This window comes from Crinia signifera, chromosome 5 (genome assembly GCF_055691185.1).
Source record: "Crinia signifera chromosome 5, ASM5569118v1, whole genome shotgun sequence".
Taxonomy (NCBI): domain Eukaryota; kingdom Metazoa; phylum Chordata; class Amphibia; order Anura; family Myobatrachidae; genus Crinia; species Crinia signifera.
In genome coordinates, this window is record NC_139221.1 from 319,777,845 (window position 1) to 319,793,196 (window position 15,352).

Genomic DNA, 15,352 nt, shown 5'->3' on the forward strand with positions numbered 1-15,352 from the left:
CTTTCCCGACTTCTTACGGAGCGGGCCGCACGCCACGCTATGCGGACATCGTCCGTAGAAACGCCCATTGAGCCCCCGCATTCGGACGGACTCACTCTTTAAGAAGAGGGCGTGTGTACGGACGACATATAAACCCTGCGTGTGCGGAGGACACGTACAGATTCTGCACGGCCTTACCGCGTAAGCACGGTCTTACCGCGTCAGAAAGTACGGGAAGCAGCCCGTACGCACCGATGCGGAGTATTTACGCACAAAACAACACTATTCTCATAAGAGCCAAATCTGTGCCATTACCCGCTTATGCAATTAGCCAACCTCATTCAAAAGGGATTGTTTTTAATGGTCATCTATTATTTCTCTAATTGATCATTAAACACTTTACTACCACTTTACATTAACCCTTTCATCATACTAAGTGCACAACGTTTTTTCATGCCCCTTTACGCCCATGTGTTATCTATGAATATGTATATACATTTTGCACCTTATATAACTAAACACCATTATTTAAAGATATATATTTATAGTTATATTTATACTGTAAAATAAAATAATAACACACATACCACTTCGAACTGTCAACACAAATATTTATTACAAATTTACAAGATAGTAAAAAACAAAAAAAAATTAAACAAGCAGGTCACACACAGCCTCCACCTCTGCGACCATCGCAATAAGGAGCTGCCGCAGCCTGAGTAGGGCCCCTCTTAATCTGTCGGCTTGCCTCTGTGGATCTGTGGGCATGTTAAAGGGGGAACAACATTAATTATGCTATTCAGGTTGACCTTGTACAGTAAATCTTAAGTACCTACAGCATGAGAATTCATACATAAAAACAATTACATAGCCAATACTGTTTGTATTGGTAAAAATAAAAATAGGCACACACACACACACACACACACACACACACACACACACACTGGCTTACACTAATGAATATGTGACTGAAAAATCTCCTGCCTTAACACTCACCTTAACACTCACCAATCTACTACAAAGCTACATCCAATACAACATGCCACATTTTGCCATACATATATACCTGCATGTCACTGCTTAATAGCTAAACTGCATGATAGATCGAAACATGGATGGATGGATGGATACATGGATACATGGATGGATGGATACCACATTTAAAGGCTAGCCTAGTCCCTCTACCCCTTACTTCCAGATTCATAGTCACATTGCCAGATAGGTGAAGCTGCTGCACTAATCTGCTTCCTTACACCAAACAAATAGAAAGGCCCTCCATAAACAAAAACGCATCACCTACCTGAGGCTCTAGATTCCACCTTTGCAGCTTGGGCCTCTAACCCCTAAGTGTGTCTGTTGTAACCCACTTTAGTTTATTTATTAATAATAGAGTAAAACACACTAGATTCACCAGTGGTACCTAACAAATAGTACTACCACCAATTATTAATGATGCCTTATGTTTACCTACCAATTACTTCTTCCTCCACCACCTCGCATGGCTCCTCCTCTTCCACAAACTCCTCGGCCACCTCCTCCTGGCCCATATACTCAGTGGCCACCTCCTCCTCTGGCACTTCTGTGGCCTCCTTCTCGCCCACTTCTGTGGCCTCCGCCTCTGCCATTTCTATGGCCTCCTCCTCGGCCACTTCTGTGGCCTCCTCCTCTCCCACTTCTGCGGCCTCCTCCTCTCCCACTTCTGCGGCCTCCTCCTCTCCCACTTCTGTGGCCTCCTCCTCGGCCACTTCTTCAGGGGGGGCCTCCTCCTCCTGGCCCTCTTCACGGGCCCGTCTTGCACGGTCACGTGCTGTAAGGGAAATCAAAATGCAGAGTGTTAAATAAGTCACATGAATTGTTCATTCATCCTGCATTCCAAAAAATGACATATTACACACACATTACAGCATGTCTAACATGAGGTACCACACAGATAGAGTATGTCATGGTTAACTCATGATGAACCAGGTTACCTTATTGGGACAAAAAAGGTCATGTAAGCATTAATGTACAATTGGCCATTTAATGTGTAAACACTTACATCGTGCAATGCTGGCCCTTATTTGCTGGAGCTTTTCGGGCTCCCGGCGCCTCAGATCAGACCATCGCCTTTTCAGCTGGGCGATGGTCCTGCGCACCTGGGTGCGTGCGAATATGCGCCTGCGGGCAGCCGCATACGCCAGGCGCTTCTGCCGATTTGTTATGAAGGGCCCCGCACGCCCCAGCCTGGTCTCCATAACGGAGACCAGTGCCCTCAGCTCCGCGGCAGAGAAGGGTGCTGCTCTACCATAGGCCGCCATCTTAGCAATGGCACAATTCAAACAATCATGTCCTGTCATTGGTTGATCAGAGTGATATTTGGTATTAACTTTATTGTTCATTTTGTCAGTAACAGCGTGTATGCGCCAGGACAGACGGCTAACCCATTGCATCGCTGTACCTGTGCATAGTTTAGCAGACCATGCCATTACTTACTATCTCCTAAACAGACACTGTACAATAAGATGGTAACCCATTATATATAATCTATTACATTCACCAAACATGGGTATAAGCAACAGGTGAAATAGTCTGCATCACTAGCCACTTACACCTAACTCCACAAGGTACTAAACAGCTTTTTTATAGTGAAAGCTATGCAGCTGAAACATAGCAAATAGTGCCAGACCTTTTCCCAAAATTAGGCCATGCTGCCATGTGTACACTTACCTTCTACTGGGCCATACTAGAGAGCTGAAATTAAAAGTAGCTAGGGTACTTATGTAGTATCTGGGCTGCCGATTTTTTGATTGTATGCCTTAAGTTAAGGCATACAATCAGATGCGATGCGATGCGATATCGCATCGCATCGCATGCGATGCGATGCGATGCGATGCGATGACCCGATTTTTCCATAGGATTCAATGTTAAAATGGACTGAGTCCATTTTAACATGGAATTCAATGGGAAAAAGGAGTCCTTTTCATACCCCTACTATCCAAGTGGGCATGGAGTTGGATATAAACCTGTGGCGAGCGTAGCGAGCCACCGAGCCCGAAGCGTGGCGAGCGAAGCGAGCCCCGCGAGGGGACGGTATTCTGTGTCCCCTCGCGGGGCTCGCTACGCTCGCCACGCTTCGGGCTCGGTGGCTCGCTACGCTCGCCACAGGTTTATATCCAACTCCATGCCCACTTGGATAGTAGGGGTATGAAAAGGACCCCTTTTTCCCATTGAATTCCATGTTAAAATGGACTCAGTCCATTTTAACATTGAATCCTATGGAAAAATCGGGTCCATCGCATCGCATCGCATCGCATCGCATCGCATGCGATTTGGTCGGGTGCGATGCGATGCGATGGACCCGATTTCAAAATCGGCAGCCCAGTTACTACATAAGTACCGTAGCTAGCATCAAGGCTGAATTTGGAGAGCTTTCACATGTGATTTGGATGCTAGCACTGATTACTTGTGCCTAAGTGGTGGACTGGATTTACATATGGAATGGGTATTGTCAGTTGTACTACATACCAAACAAGTGCACAGTACAGATGTACATTCACATATACATTTCATGTGTGACCTCAGTTTTATTTGGTCATCGGTGTACAAATCTGCATTTACCTACTAAATCAGACTTACTCAGTTTGCCAGGTTTTTTTTAAATATTTTTCCGCAGCAAGGGGCGTGGCCTATGCGCCGCACGGTTGACGCTGCCGTACGGAACGCGGCCGTACGGAACGCGGCCGTACGGAACGCAGGGTGTCGCTGATGTACGCCAATTACAGAAATACTATATAAAGGTGTGTTTGCCAAATGCAATGTTGTTGCACACATGTCTGCATCTCTATCTGAGGAAGAGCAGGAGTTGCAGGACCTATTTGCTCAGATGGACTCCAGCACCACCTATGTCCCCATCAACCCAGAACAGCCATTGGTGGAAGAGCAGACAGATGGGCCATCGACATCAGGCCAATCGGCAGCTGGTCCATCTTCAGCATCAGCAGAATCATTGGGAACACAGCAGGTGGCTTCCCAACAGAGTAGCCTGGCCAGCACTTCAAGTACAGCGACCAGTGGCCGTGGCAGTGGCAGTGGCGGTGCCAGTGGCAGTGGCGGTGCCAGTGGTCGTGGCCGTGGCCGAAATCGGGCAACAGAGGAACCAACCACCAGAAACATGGCATACGAACCGCAGGAGCTTGCCATCCTGGTGCCCCGGGCACGGGGTTGGATCGAGTGTCCACAGGACAAGTTGACACACACAAGGAGATGGAAGATCTGGGAGGACATAACGGCGGAGATTAATACGGTGGCTCCACAAGTTTGTGAGGCGGAGCACGTTAAGAAGAGGCAAGTTCATGTGTGTTACATTTGAGCAGTACAAGTCCAGTAATGTTTACATTAGATATTAGATGGAGTTGGTCAATGGGCGGTGACGTTGCTTGGAGCCACAGACATGTTTGCCATGTCATTGAATTGATAGTTATTGTAGGGTGAGTGTGAGTGTATCTTCTAAGGGTTGTTTTTCAAAATTAATATAATATAAGTTTGGTGTCATGAGGCACATGTTGTATTATGTTTCAGATTGCAATGGGTGCTACAGCAAACATGAGGAGTGACATGTATTAATATGTACACTTTGATTGCTGGTTGCACGACTTCAAAACGAACCTCAAAAAGAAATTGACCCAGCGGTGGGAACACAGCCACACCTCTGGGGCTGGCCCCATGCCTGGAAAGCTGAAGCTCACCCCCCTGGAAGAGATGGCCGAGTGCTGCATTGCAGTCGAGGAGGTCCGGGGGGTGAGCACCATGGACAGCGAGTCCCCAGCGGAAGTCATGGCTTCTTAGCTTGAAGGTAATTATTTGCCATGCCATAAGTAGCTGCTTCTAATTTTGCATGGAATGTGTGGTAATTGGAATGTTCTCTTTCACCAGCATCCCCACCGCTTGGTCAAGAATCTCTTGAGGAGGTTGAGGAGTCTGTGCCACCTGGCCCCAGTAGCAGGCCCGTGCAGCAGCAGCAGCCAATGTCCGCGGCTGAATTGGCCACATGGGGGCATGTGCTTGGCAATATTCAGCAGCAGGGAGAGTCGGCATCAGAGCGGGTGCGTAGGACCGAGGAGGTGTTGCAGGGTTTGATCAGCAGCCAGCAGGCTATCGCTGGGAGCCTGCAGGCTATTGCTGAGGCCCAGCAGGCCATGGCTGGCACCCAGCAGTCAATTGCTGCTAGCCTGCAGGTGCTGTCTGATCAAGCCCTGCGGCAAAATGAACTCCTCCTCCACCATAATGATCTTATGGTGGAGCTAGTTGCCAGCAATAGGGTCCTAATGTCACCCGTTTCTGGTGCATTACCACCATCATCACTCCCTGCTGCCAGAGGGGGAAGACAATCGACCCCCTCCCCAGCATGTGCTCTACCTGGCCCACCATCTGACCATGGCCGTAGCCGTGGCCGAAGAGCTGCTGCACGTGGCAAGGAGCCTGCCAGGGGCAAACGTGCCCGCAAATCAACTTGTGTCCGCATTAATCTCCACCCTTATGTCTTCCCAAATCTTTCATTGAGCTGTGTGTGTCAGCATCCTGTGTCCAATTCCGTGCCGAGGGTACCCACATTTGCCCTCGGTTCAAATGTCATGTTTGGTTCCCCTGTTGCCCTGTTTTGGGTACCATTACTGTGTGCTGTACTTGAAGTGTTGGTGCTATACTTTTGTTGTGAAGCCACCTGATGTGTTCCTAATGATTCTGCTGTGGCTATGTATGTCTATAATACATGTATTTATTATATATTATTTACTTTTATTGCTGGTATGCTACCTTTTATTTTGTGACGGTTTCTAATTTATTTTATAAGTTCATTTAATAAATGTTTTTTTGTTTCCCCCAAATGTGTGGTTTAATTGATACATGTAGAAGTGACATGTGTATTTGTATTATTAATATTAAGTTGTGTTCATTAGTTGCAGTGTAAAAGTGTGTGAAAAATGCAGCATATATGTGTGTGTTTAGTAATGTTCCATTTAAGCTGCAATGGTTCCAATTGAAGCAGTGAGAAGCGTGTAATTAACAAGTAATGAGTAAAGTAGGTGATTGTATTGTGTTCAGCTGACATTGGTTGAGGTGCGTCCGTCCTGATTAGGCGTTCCGATTGCCTAGCACATGACCGAGTGGTGTCCGCAAAGCAATACTTGCTTTTGAACACCGCATATTTCTACCCTTTTTGTTCGCGTGCATTCGGTGTGCTGTCCGAATGCACGCCCACCAAAATAAGTGCACTCCCCCGTGTCCGCCCATGTTTCCGCCCAGTTTAGCCCACTTTGAAAGTACGCCCCTGTGTCATTCCGAATGACGCCCATAATACGCCCATATTTCCCGAGTGTTTGCGGTGCACATTTCTGTACGGTATTAGTGAGAACAAGTACGTAGACCGTGCGTGGCACATGCGCATAGCGTTCCCCACGCATGCGCAGACGGCTAAAAAACGCCATCCGAAAGTATACGGGAAAGTACGCACCAACCAGAATAAGGCCCATTGTCTTATCCTGTGATGGTGCAAGGGTTCTGTTCGGTTACTCACTGTGTAGTGCGAGGATTCCTGATACAGACAACGTAGAGTTAATTGTATATATATACAGTACAGTATCAAGTGTATTCCCAATAAGTCATCAATAAGACAAATATGCTCCCAAAGTAGATTTAGAAAACTGTGAAGAACAACCCGGGGGCTCAGAAAGGATGTTATATAATTTGGGCTCAATGTGTTAGTTTCTGTATAAAGCAAATGGTTTGGATACAAACTGAACACATATACCCCTTTCCCATCATAAGAATATCTGTAAGAGGAGGAGCCCAGATGGAGATCGCACACCCCTCTACTCTCTTATTGCCAACCTGTTCACCAGGTTAATATCCATGGAGAATCATTGCTTGCAGGAACAGTTTTTGGGAAAAATAAAAAAAATACAAAGCACAAAGGACCATGGGTCTGCTACTTGATGGACAAAGGAAGGAGAGGCTCCAGAGGGGGGACTGCAGAATAGTTCAATATTCAAATAGTGGAGGCACAGCAACTGCCACCAACTGCCATTCCTGACTGACTGATACTAACTTCAGACCGCTAATACCAGGTCGCACCAGGGATTAGAACACGGGTCCATCCTAGGAGCGACTCAGCATTTGCAGTCTGAAAGCTCCGCATCTGACCCGGCTTTTTGCCGGATCAGTAGCACTACTCAGAGGTGGGGCTGAGTGGCAGCACATCATCTGGGGGCGGCGAGGAGGCAATGCTTGGAGCTGACAGCGCTGCCTTCTCCATACTGTGAACAGGACCCAGGTTGCTTGACCGGGTTACCCGTTCACACTACACCTGGACCGGGTCAGTGCCATGTTCAACCTTGCTCAGCCCGGGGTGGCCCTTTCAGACTGCACCTCGAACCGTGTTGGTGACGTAACGACCCAGCAATAACACCCCCCAGAGGCGACATGCTGTCAGTTTAAAGGAGAATTGTATGTTTTGCTGTAACACCCGTTGTGTTATAACAAAACATACAATTCTCCTTTAAACTGAGAGTGTGTCGGTAATAGATCTCTCTCCTAACATTCACTCTGACACTTGGTACAGTATGTGGTCTGTTGCATTTTATTAAATGCTGCAATTGCACAGATAACCTACTTTGTGTAGCTCATTTATTGACCTTGTGGATTTGAGCACAGTGCTTTTCATTTTGCTGTATTAACCAAGAGTGAGTGGATGAGAAATGTCTAATATTAGTAACCTCGAGAAGGCCATAAATATAGTGAATGGTTGATGGTACGACATAGAGACAAGATTGCTGTTACCAGCACAAGTTGCGTACACGCGGCAAAGATAAGCAATATCTCTTGTGATCAGGAGCTAAAAAGATGTTACTTCTGAATGTAATGGTCTTTTTTTTATATCAAACAAAATGTGACTATGGGGCCTATGTACTAAGCCTTGAAGAGATATAAAGTGGAAAACGATAAAGTACTAGCCATTTTGCAGTTAGGAGCTGATAGGTTGGTACAGATGGGTGCTGGGTCCCAGTCAGGTGGAGCGCCTCTCCACTGGTGATTCCCAGCGCTGAATGAGAGACGAACCATCTGTACTTTATCTCTGACCACTTTATCTCTCGCCAAGGCTGTTCATACAGAAAATAAATTATAGTTTTAAATTTTGTTTGTGTAAAGATGCTTAAATCAATGTGTGTGGATGGGTGAGGTTCGGCACCCTCGCACCTGCACCTCACCCACCCAAGCCACCGCCGCACCGACCCGCAACACCACCGCACCCACCGCTCCACCACCTGCAGCACCCCCGCATCCACTTGCTGTAACAACAACACAACCGCCCCTCCCCCACTCGCAGTGAGCCCACACCTGCCCCTCCCCCACACATGGCACACCGGCCTCTTCCCAATCCACAGTAGGCCCAGACCCTGTCCCTCTCCCACACCAACCCTGTACCCACACCTCAAACAATGACGGCACCCCTGCTCCCGTCTACCCCCACCCAACTGCAGCAACCCCGCCCTCTACCCCACAAACACCACCCGCATGCAGCACCCCCGCACCTCCACTACTCGCAGCACACCCGCACCTCCCACATTCACAGCACCACCGGGCACACTCCCCCATCTGCGGCCACCCCGCACCTGCCATTCCCCCACCGTTGTCTAATACACCCACCCACGCACCCGGACCTCCTGAATCCACAGCACCTCTGCACCAAGCCATGGCAATCCCCCACCCACAGTACCAATGCACCCATCCCCACTTCACCCCCACTCCCACAGCAGGGAATCCTACATATAATACTAACCATATTTCACGCACTAAAGGTGTTCAAAGGTGAAAGGGGGAGCTCATTATGATGGTGTGAACAGCACCACTAGGGCGCAATGAATCACCCAGTACAACAATATTTTGGGTTTGGAACAACTGTGGCAGGTGTCTCCCGGACACTGTTTAATCTTCATTCTTTTACATTCCAAGATCTGGTCCGGTCTCCTGGTTAATTCTCCGTAGCAAGAAATCTCTTCATTTGTTGTCATTCCAAGCTCCAGTCCAGTCTACTGGTTTACTCCCCGGATTATGTCATTTCTTCCATCTTCATCTTTTTATGTCCACCTTTTGACTATAGACCTTCCCATTGCTTGAGTTGACCTTCCGACCCTGTCGACCTATTATATGTGTCGACCAAAGTCCTGTTGACATTTAGTGGTCATCCTTATGTACATCGACCTTCATAATCTTGACCTAGCAACCGTATCCCATCCTGATGTCTGCCGCAGTTATGGAGCCAGTGTTCTGATGGCAGTCAGGATGCCAGATCCGGTATACTGAATGACGCCATCCTGGCCATCGGGATTCTGACTGTACCCCGGTCATTTTAATTAAACTAAATGTAATCCAACATGACCAGCATATATATCAGTATATATATATATATATATATATATATATATATATATATATATACTGTATACTTATTACTTTGAGGGGATTGGTTATAGCGCTACTTCCTTTAGTGTGTGGGGGCAGCTTAACTGAGTTGTCCAAACTCGAGTAACATTTAATGATAAGATAGGTAGTTAAGCGCTCACCTGTTATTAGCTGTAGTGGATCTAATAAGTGACAATGGAGTGGTGTTTGTATCAAAATGATGTTTATTACTTCATAAACACAGTACATAAGATTGGAAATACAGTACAGAATGATACAGATGGTGCGGTGGGGGGCTGGATGTGGAGAACCTTCTAAAGAGCCTCGTGGGGGATTAGGGTGCCAGCAGGCCCCTTTATACCATAAGCCTTGTGGGTTTATGTCTCAATCAGGTGGGGGTGGTGTGGGAGCTGCCTTATATAAGCCCTTTCGGGTATGAGGGTCTCAGCAGATCCCTTTTACCATAAGCCCGTGGGCTTATGTCTTATACAGGTGGCTAAATGGAGGGGGTATGTTTGTGGGTGCTTCAAATGTCCAGTGCAGCTTGCTGCAGTGAGAAAGTCAATGAGAGTCTCAGGTTGAAGGTGCTGGGTGGTGGCGTCCCGCTCCCAGAGATCTTACCCACTTGCTCCTGTTGCAGAGAATACGCAGCGGAGTTTGTAGGTGTAGTTACACTTCTGTTCCTGGTACGAGTGTGAGTACCGATGTGCCCGTCCAGCTCTGTGTGGAGACGCCGCTCCGTTTGTTCTGGATGCGGCTTCAGCAGTCCCCTACATCTGACGCCGCTTCCAGGTTGGCGCGGTGATGTCAGCGGGGGGGGGGGATCTGCATGCTCTACTATCACGGAGGAGACTGGGCTGCCGGTGGGTGTGCTGCTGGATGGTGCGTGTGTGCTTCTAATACAGCTAACAACAGGTGAGCGCTTAACTACCTATCTTATCATTGACTGTATACTTATGCTAACAAAAAATTGGAAGAAACTACACAAGATGCAATCATGGATAACACCTGCTATGTGGGATGTTCTTTAAATAAATAAATTAAAATTATGCCAAACATCTGTGTTTAATAAGACGGGATCTGAAGTGCTATAGTTCAAGTAAGAGATCATTAACACTCACGTGTTCTCTTTTCATCATTCCGAGAACCTTTAGGAACACCATAAGGTGCAGATGTAATTTAATTGTGTTATGACTCATTTATAAGTGGCATTTAAAGTCTTCTGAAAAACTGTCGTGCAGGTTTCAGTATCCTCTAAACTGCTATGAGCAAAAAAAATGGATATTTAAGAATGCCACATACGGTATATGCAGCGAGTCAAATTCAGGATACATTGTAGACTTTTTAAAAGCGTTAAGTGTCAAGTTTTCTGACAGTGATTTTAGCTGTGAACTCACATATGGCAAGTACTGTATTCACAGTTCATAGGAAGAGATAGAATCATCCAGTGGGAAATGGTATAAACAGCCAAGTTACCGTCACATGTATCAGGCAATCCCCAATTCCCAGCTTCAACAGCTGTTTTGTTAAAATGAAGAAATCTCTCCGTTACATTCCCGAAACAATGAGAAAATGTAGATTTCTGCTATATCAGTAAAAAAGATGAACAGAAAGAAAAGTGTCAGGCCGAAGAGATGCCTAGTCCTTGTGTTTTGCTTTTGATAAGAAGGCTTGACCATAGGGGATAGATGTTTTTTTCAGGGAAGATCTGGAGATTTCTGCGGGTTTGCCGGTGGAATGCTAAACGCTGAAGAATTTACTACCAAAATATTCTGTCATTATTGAAAGAGCCGGAAGATAGCATAAAATATACGACGCATCACTCACAGCGGTGCAGCTGTATATTAACAAAATTGCATCATTAGCTAGGCCATTATATGCAGCCTGTAATGGGAATCATTTCACAATTAATTAAAATAGGAGAATTGTTTGTATTGTTAGCGCTTTACGGCGTACATCGGCAGAATGATTTATTATTTTGTTGAAGCTTTTTAGTCTTTGGCTTAGATGACGTTCCCCATGTGAAATACTAATTCACATGGAGGAGGAGATGACAGAGAACAAAAAGAGCAGGAGAATTAATTTTCAAAGAGCGTTACTGAATTCTCGGGATTCATGTCAAAACAAAAATAAAATCGTACATATCAAAATTGTGTTTCTTATTATTTGTTATTGTTTGTATACACTTAATTATTAAGTCAATTTCTTAAAAATGTTAAATAAAATTAATTAAAAACTAAATGAATTCTACCTCCAAAATATTAAAGTTTTAGAAAGATGGCGCTGGACAAACAATTCTTTTGAATTAAAAGCTTGAAGTAGCCAGTGGTGTAGCTAGGTGCCACGGCACCCGGAGCAAGGGCATGTTTCGCACCACAAACCCCCCCCCCCCATTTGTGGCAGACGAGGCTCCTGCACAGTGAAAAGGGGCGCATCGTAACATTATACCAAACACACTAATGCCCATTGCACATTTTGGCAAACTTTGTAATACCCATTAAACATAATGCCACATGCCGTAATGCCAAATACACATAAGGCCACACATGCTGCCCATTACATACTCTATAACAAACGGTAATGCCCATTACACATAATGCTATGCACAGTAATGCCCATTACACAGTAATGCCCATAACACATAATGCCTATTCCACATAAAGCCACACACCATAATGCCCATTACATATTATGCCATAAAAGTGTGCTTACCTTCATGCTCGTTGTCAGGAGTTACATGTTCGATGCCAGGGGTAACATGCTCCTTGCCAGGGGGTTACATGCTCCTTGACACGGGGAGGGGGGGTTGCATGCTCATTGCCACCAGGACTAAATGCTCATTGCCAGTGGTAGTTACATGCTTATTGCTAGGAGGGATTACATGCTCGTTGCCCAGGGCGATTATATGCTCGTTGACCAGAGGATTACATGCTTGTTGCTCACATATAATGCCACCCTTATTTCTACACACATAATCCCCCCCGTAGTGCCACATGCATAATGCCACCCATAGTGCCACACACATAATGCCCTCCCGTAGTGCCACACACATAATGCTGACCCTTTAGTGCCACACACAATGCTCCAATAGTGCCACATACATACTGCCCCCATATTGTTACACATATAATGCTCCTTGTAGTGCCACATGCATAATGCCCCCAGTAGTGCCACACACACATAATGCCCCATATTGCCATACACATAATTCCCCCACACAGTGGTGTGTATATGATATGGAGCTGCTTGGAGAGGAGGGACACATTTGCCACTGCTGAGCTGCCGGGCGGAGGGAGGAAGGGGGCAGCGCGCAGCATCCGGGCAGGCAGCAGCACAAACTAGAGGAAGGAGGAGGCATCATTAAGAGGTGCCTGTGCACCTTCCGCACCCCATGGAGGAAGAACCGCCTGAGCTTCTCTGGTTGCCAAGCGACCGGCACCAGAGAAGCGATCCCCGCCGAAGGAGTGAAGGAGAAGTAGCGTCTCTGGTTGCTCAGCAACCAGAACCGCAGTGCGGGCTGACAGGAGCGCTGGAGTTCTGTCAGCCTGCACAAGAGGCTGTGCCGCTACCCGCGGCTGAGATTATAGCGCAGCGGGGAGTGGGGGAGCAGGAGAGTGGGCGAACAGGACAGGGGAGCTGGCGGCTCCAGCGCCATGTGATATGTCGGCGTCTGGAGCATGTGCTCCACCGGCTCCACCGTCCCTACGCCTCTGGAAGTAGCAGACCCTATGGGGGTAATTCATGCTTACTCAGCCCTGAAATGCCGCCATACCGCTCTGCCCACATCGCTAATGCTAACACATCCCCTCGCATGCGACCACTAGCAGGATAAATTTTACTTGTGTAGTTTTACGGCGGCAGGCTATGCTACATTTTCAGTGTAGGCTAAGGTACATTGTCAGCGTAGCCCAACAGCTGCCTAGTGTAGTCAGCGTAGAGCCCCCACGGCAACCCTGCGTAGTCAGCGCAATGTCCCCATCAGGCAGCATAGTCCCCGCGAGCTGCAGTTCTGTCCCCGGCGAGCCTAGTGAGCGCCTCTCACACAGCGCCGGTAACCGCCATATCCCCTGTGCTGGTGGATGCCGGCGGAGAGGCGATCATGCGGGTGCCAGTGGAGAGGCGCTCCATCTGCCTGAGACGCGTAAAATGAGCCGAAAGCGTGGCAAGCGCAATGAGCCCGGCGAGGGGACACGTAACACACGTCAAGTAATTCATGTCCCATTGTGGGGCTCACTGCACTTGCCTTGCTGTGTTCGCCACACTTTATAAAATTAACTCCACTCCAACATAGATAGTGGGGTTATGAACAGGTTGGGAGGACACGCAATGCGTTCGCTTGCCACGCTTCGGGCTGACGTGGATAGTGGGGGGTGTTTAAAGAAAACATTCATACCTGGCATATCATCAACTACATAAGCTCTGGCTAGCCATGAACGTACTGACTACACTGGCAGCGGGAACGCGGCGCTGATACATACAGGGACGCTGACTATGCTCACTACGCTGGCCTCGGGAACACTACACTGATTCTGACAGGGACACTACGCTGACTACGTAACTGCTGCCGTGAAACTACACAAGTACCAATTATTCAATGGTCGCCGAACATCGAATGCTTTCTCCTGGCTTCAGAAATAAAAGTCAGACTCAAATGACTTTCATTTCCTTCAGTGTCTGCCGAAATCAGGACAGCCACTGACATCCTGTGACATCAGCAGCCCACCCCCGGCACTCATCGGCCTGCCCCATTTCTGCCCCTGCCCCCTCCCTTCAATGAACATCCTGGAAAGTGTGTAACTCACCAAAGCCAATCATTGTCAGGGTCTGTACATGCACAAATATGCACTTGCATCAGATTGGGGCTGAATTTGTCCCCTTCCGAGTGTTGTGGCCTTCTGTAAATGGAACATTTTGCACTAATGTTGAAACCTTGAAAGTTTAGGATAATCAGGACAAAATAACTATAGGTGTAATCAAACCCCGCCCCGATGTGCCCAATAACTTTGGCTAAAACGTCATCCATTTGAGGTGGCCCCCATCACTTCATTGATTGGCAAATCATGGAGGATCTTTTATTCTAGAGATCAAATGGTCTTTAAAGTCAATATATAGTATTTTATGCAACAGCTGCTCTTCTATTTAATAAAAATCAATTGCAGATAAAAATGATATCATTGTACGGTTTTGGATGTGAACCCACAGCCGTGACCGCTGTTACTGATGGCCATGGTGAGTCCTACTCTGACTCTGTTTGTTCGCCCCAAGGAATGACTAGTACCTGCGTATGCTAGGCTTCTACTATAATTGCCATGTTTGAAGGGGCAAATTAAGTCCGCCCCAGCTTCGGTGCAAACAGGTTTTATGGTGGAAAAGTTACTGGCGATTCTTCAGAGCAGACAAAAAGGAGAAACTGGCTAACAGGACCTCTCTGGGATGAAAATAGCTAACAGCATTTGAGCCAATTTTGGAGAAACAGAAATGAATTGGCAACCACGTTGCAGACCACCCGCGACCAAGTCGCAAATACAGGAAAGCAAGGCAATATAAAATAACACCACACAATGCACAGCAAACCACACTAAGACATAACAAGAACAAACCACAAGAAAGAACCCCGATGGGTAAATGTATGCTGAAGTACGACCTGTGTCTTCTTCCTGGTGGCCCAAGGGGAAACCAGACAAGTACCGCAGCAATAGGGCACAGAAATGGACAAAGTAAGAAAAGTAACCCAAAGTTTCCAGGTGGAGCACTTACGGTACCAAAACAATACCGGGAAGGACACACGTGGACCCTGGAGATGAGACACTGGGCAGACCCAAATGGAGCATAGCAGGAAAGAACCAGGAGCAAGGAGCAAACAAGGCAGGTGACTGACCCAAAATGGACGCTTAAAGAACCAGGACCAACAAGGGTGGGCCACAGGAGACCTCTG

General features: G+C 47.1%; 1 protein-coding gene across 1 annotated transcript in view; it reads right to left on the reverse strand.

Annotated features, from left to right (window-relative positions):
* Nucleotides 1-630: 630 nt before the first annotated feature.
* LOC146005827 (uncharacterized) overlaps nucleotides 631-15,352 on the reverse strand; it is a 142,053-nt gene continuing 127,331 nt past the window's right edge. Inside the window, exons 3-5 of the mRNA XM_083145255.1 lie at nucleotides 2,689-2,704; nucleotides 1,454-1,789; nucleotides 631-737 (exon numbers count right to left, since the gene is read on the reverse strand). Coding sequence (XP_083001381.1) covers nucleotides 631-737; nucleotides 1,454-1,789; nucleotides 2,689-2,704 — 459 coding nt within the window. The remainder of the gene's footprint in view (nucleotides 738-1,453; nucleotides 1,790-2,688; nucleotides 2,705-15,352) is intronic.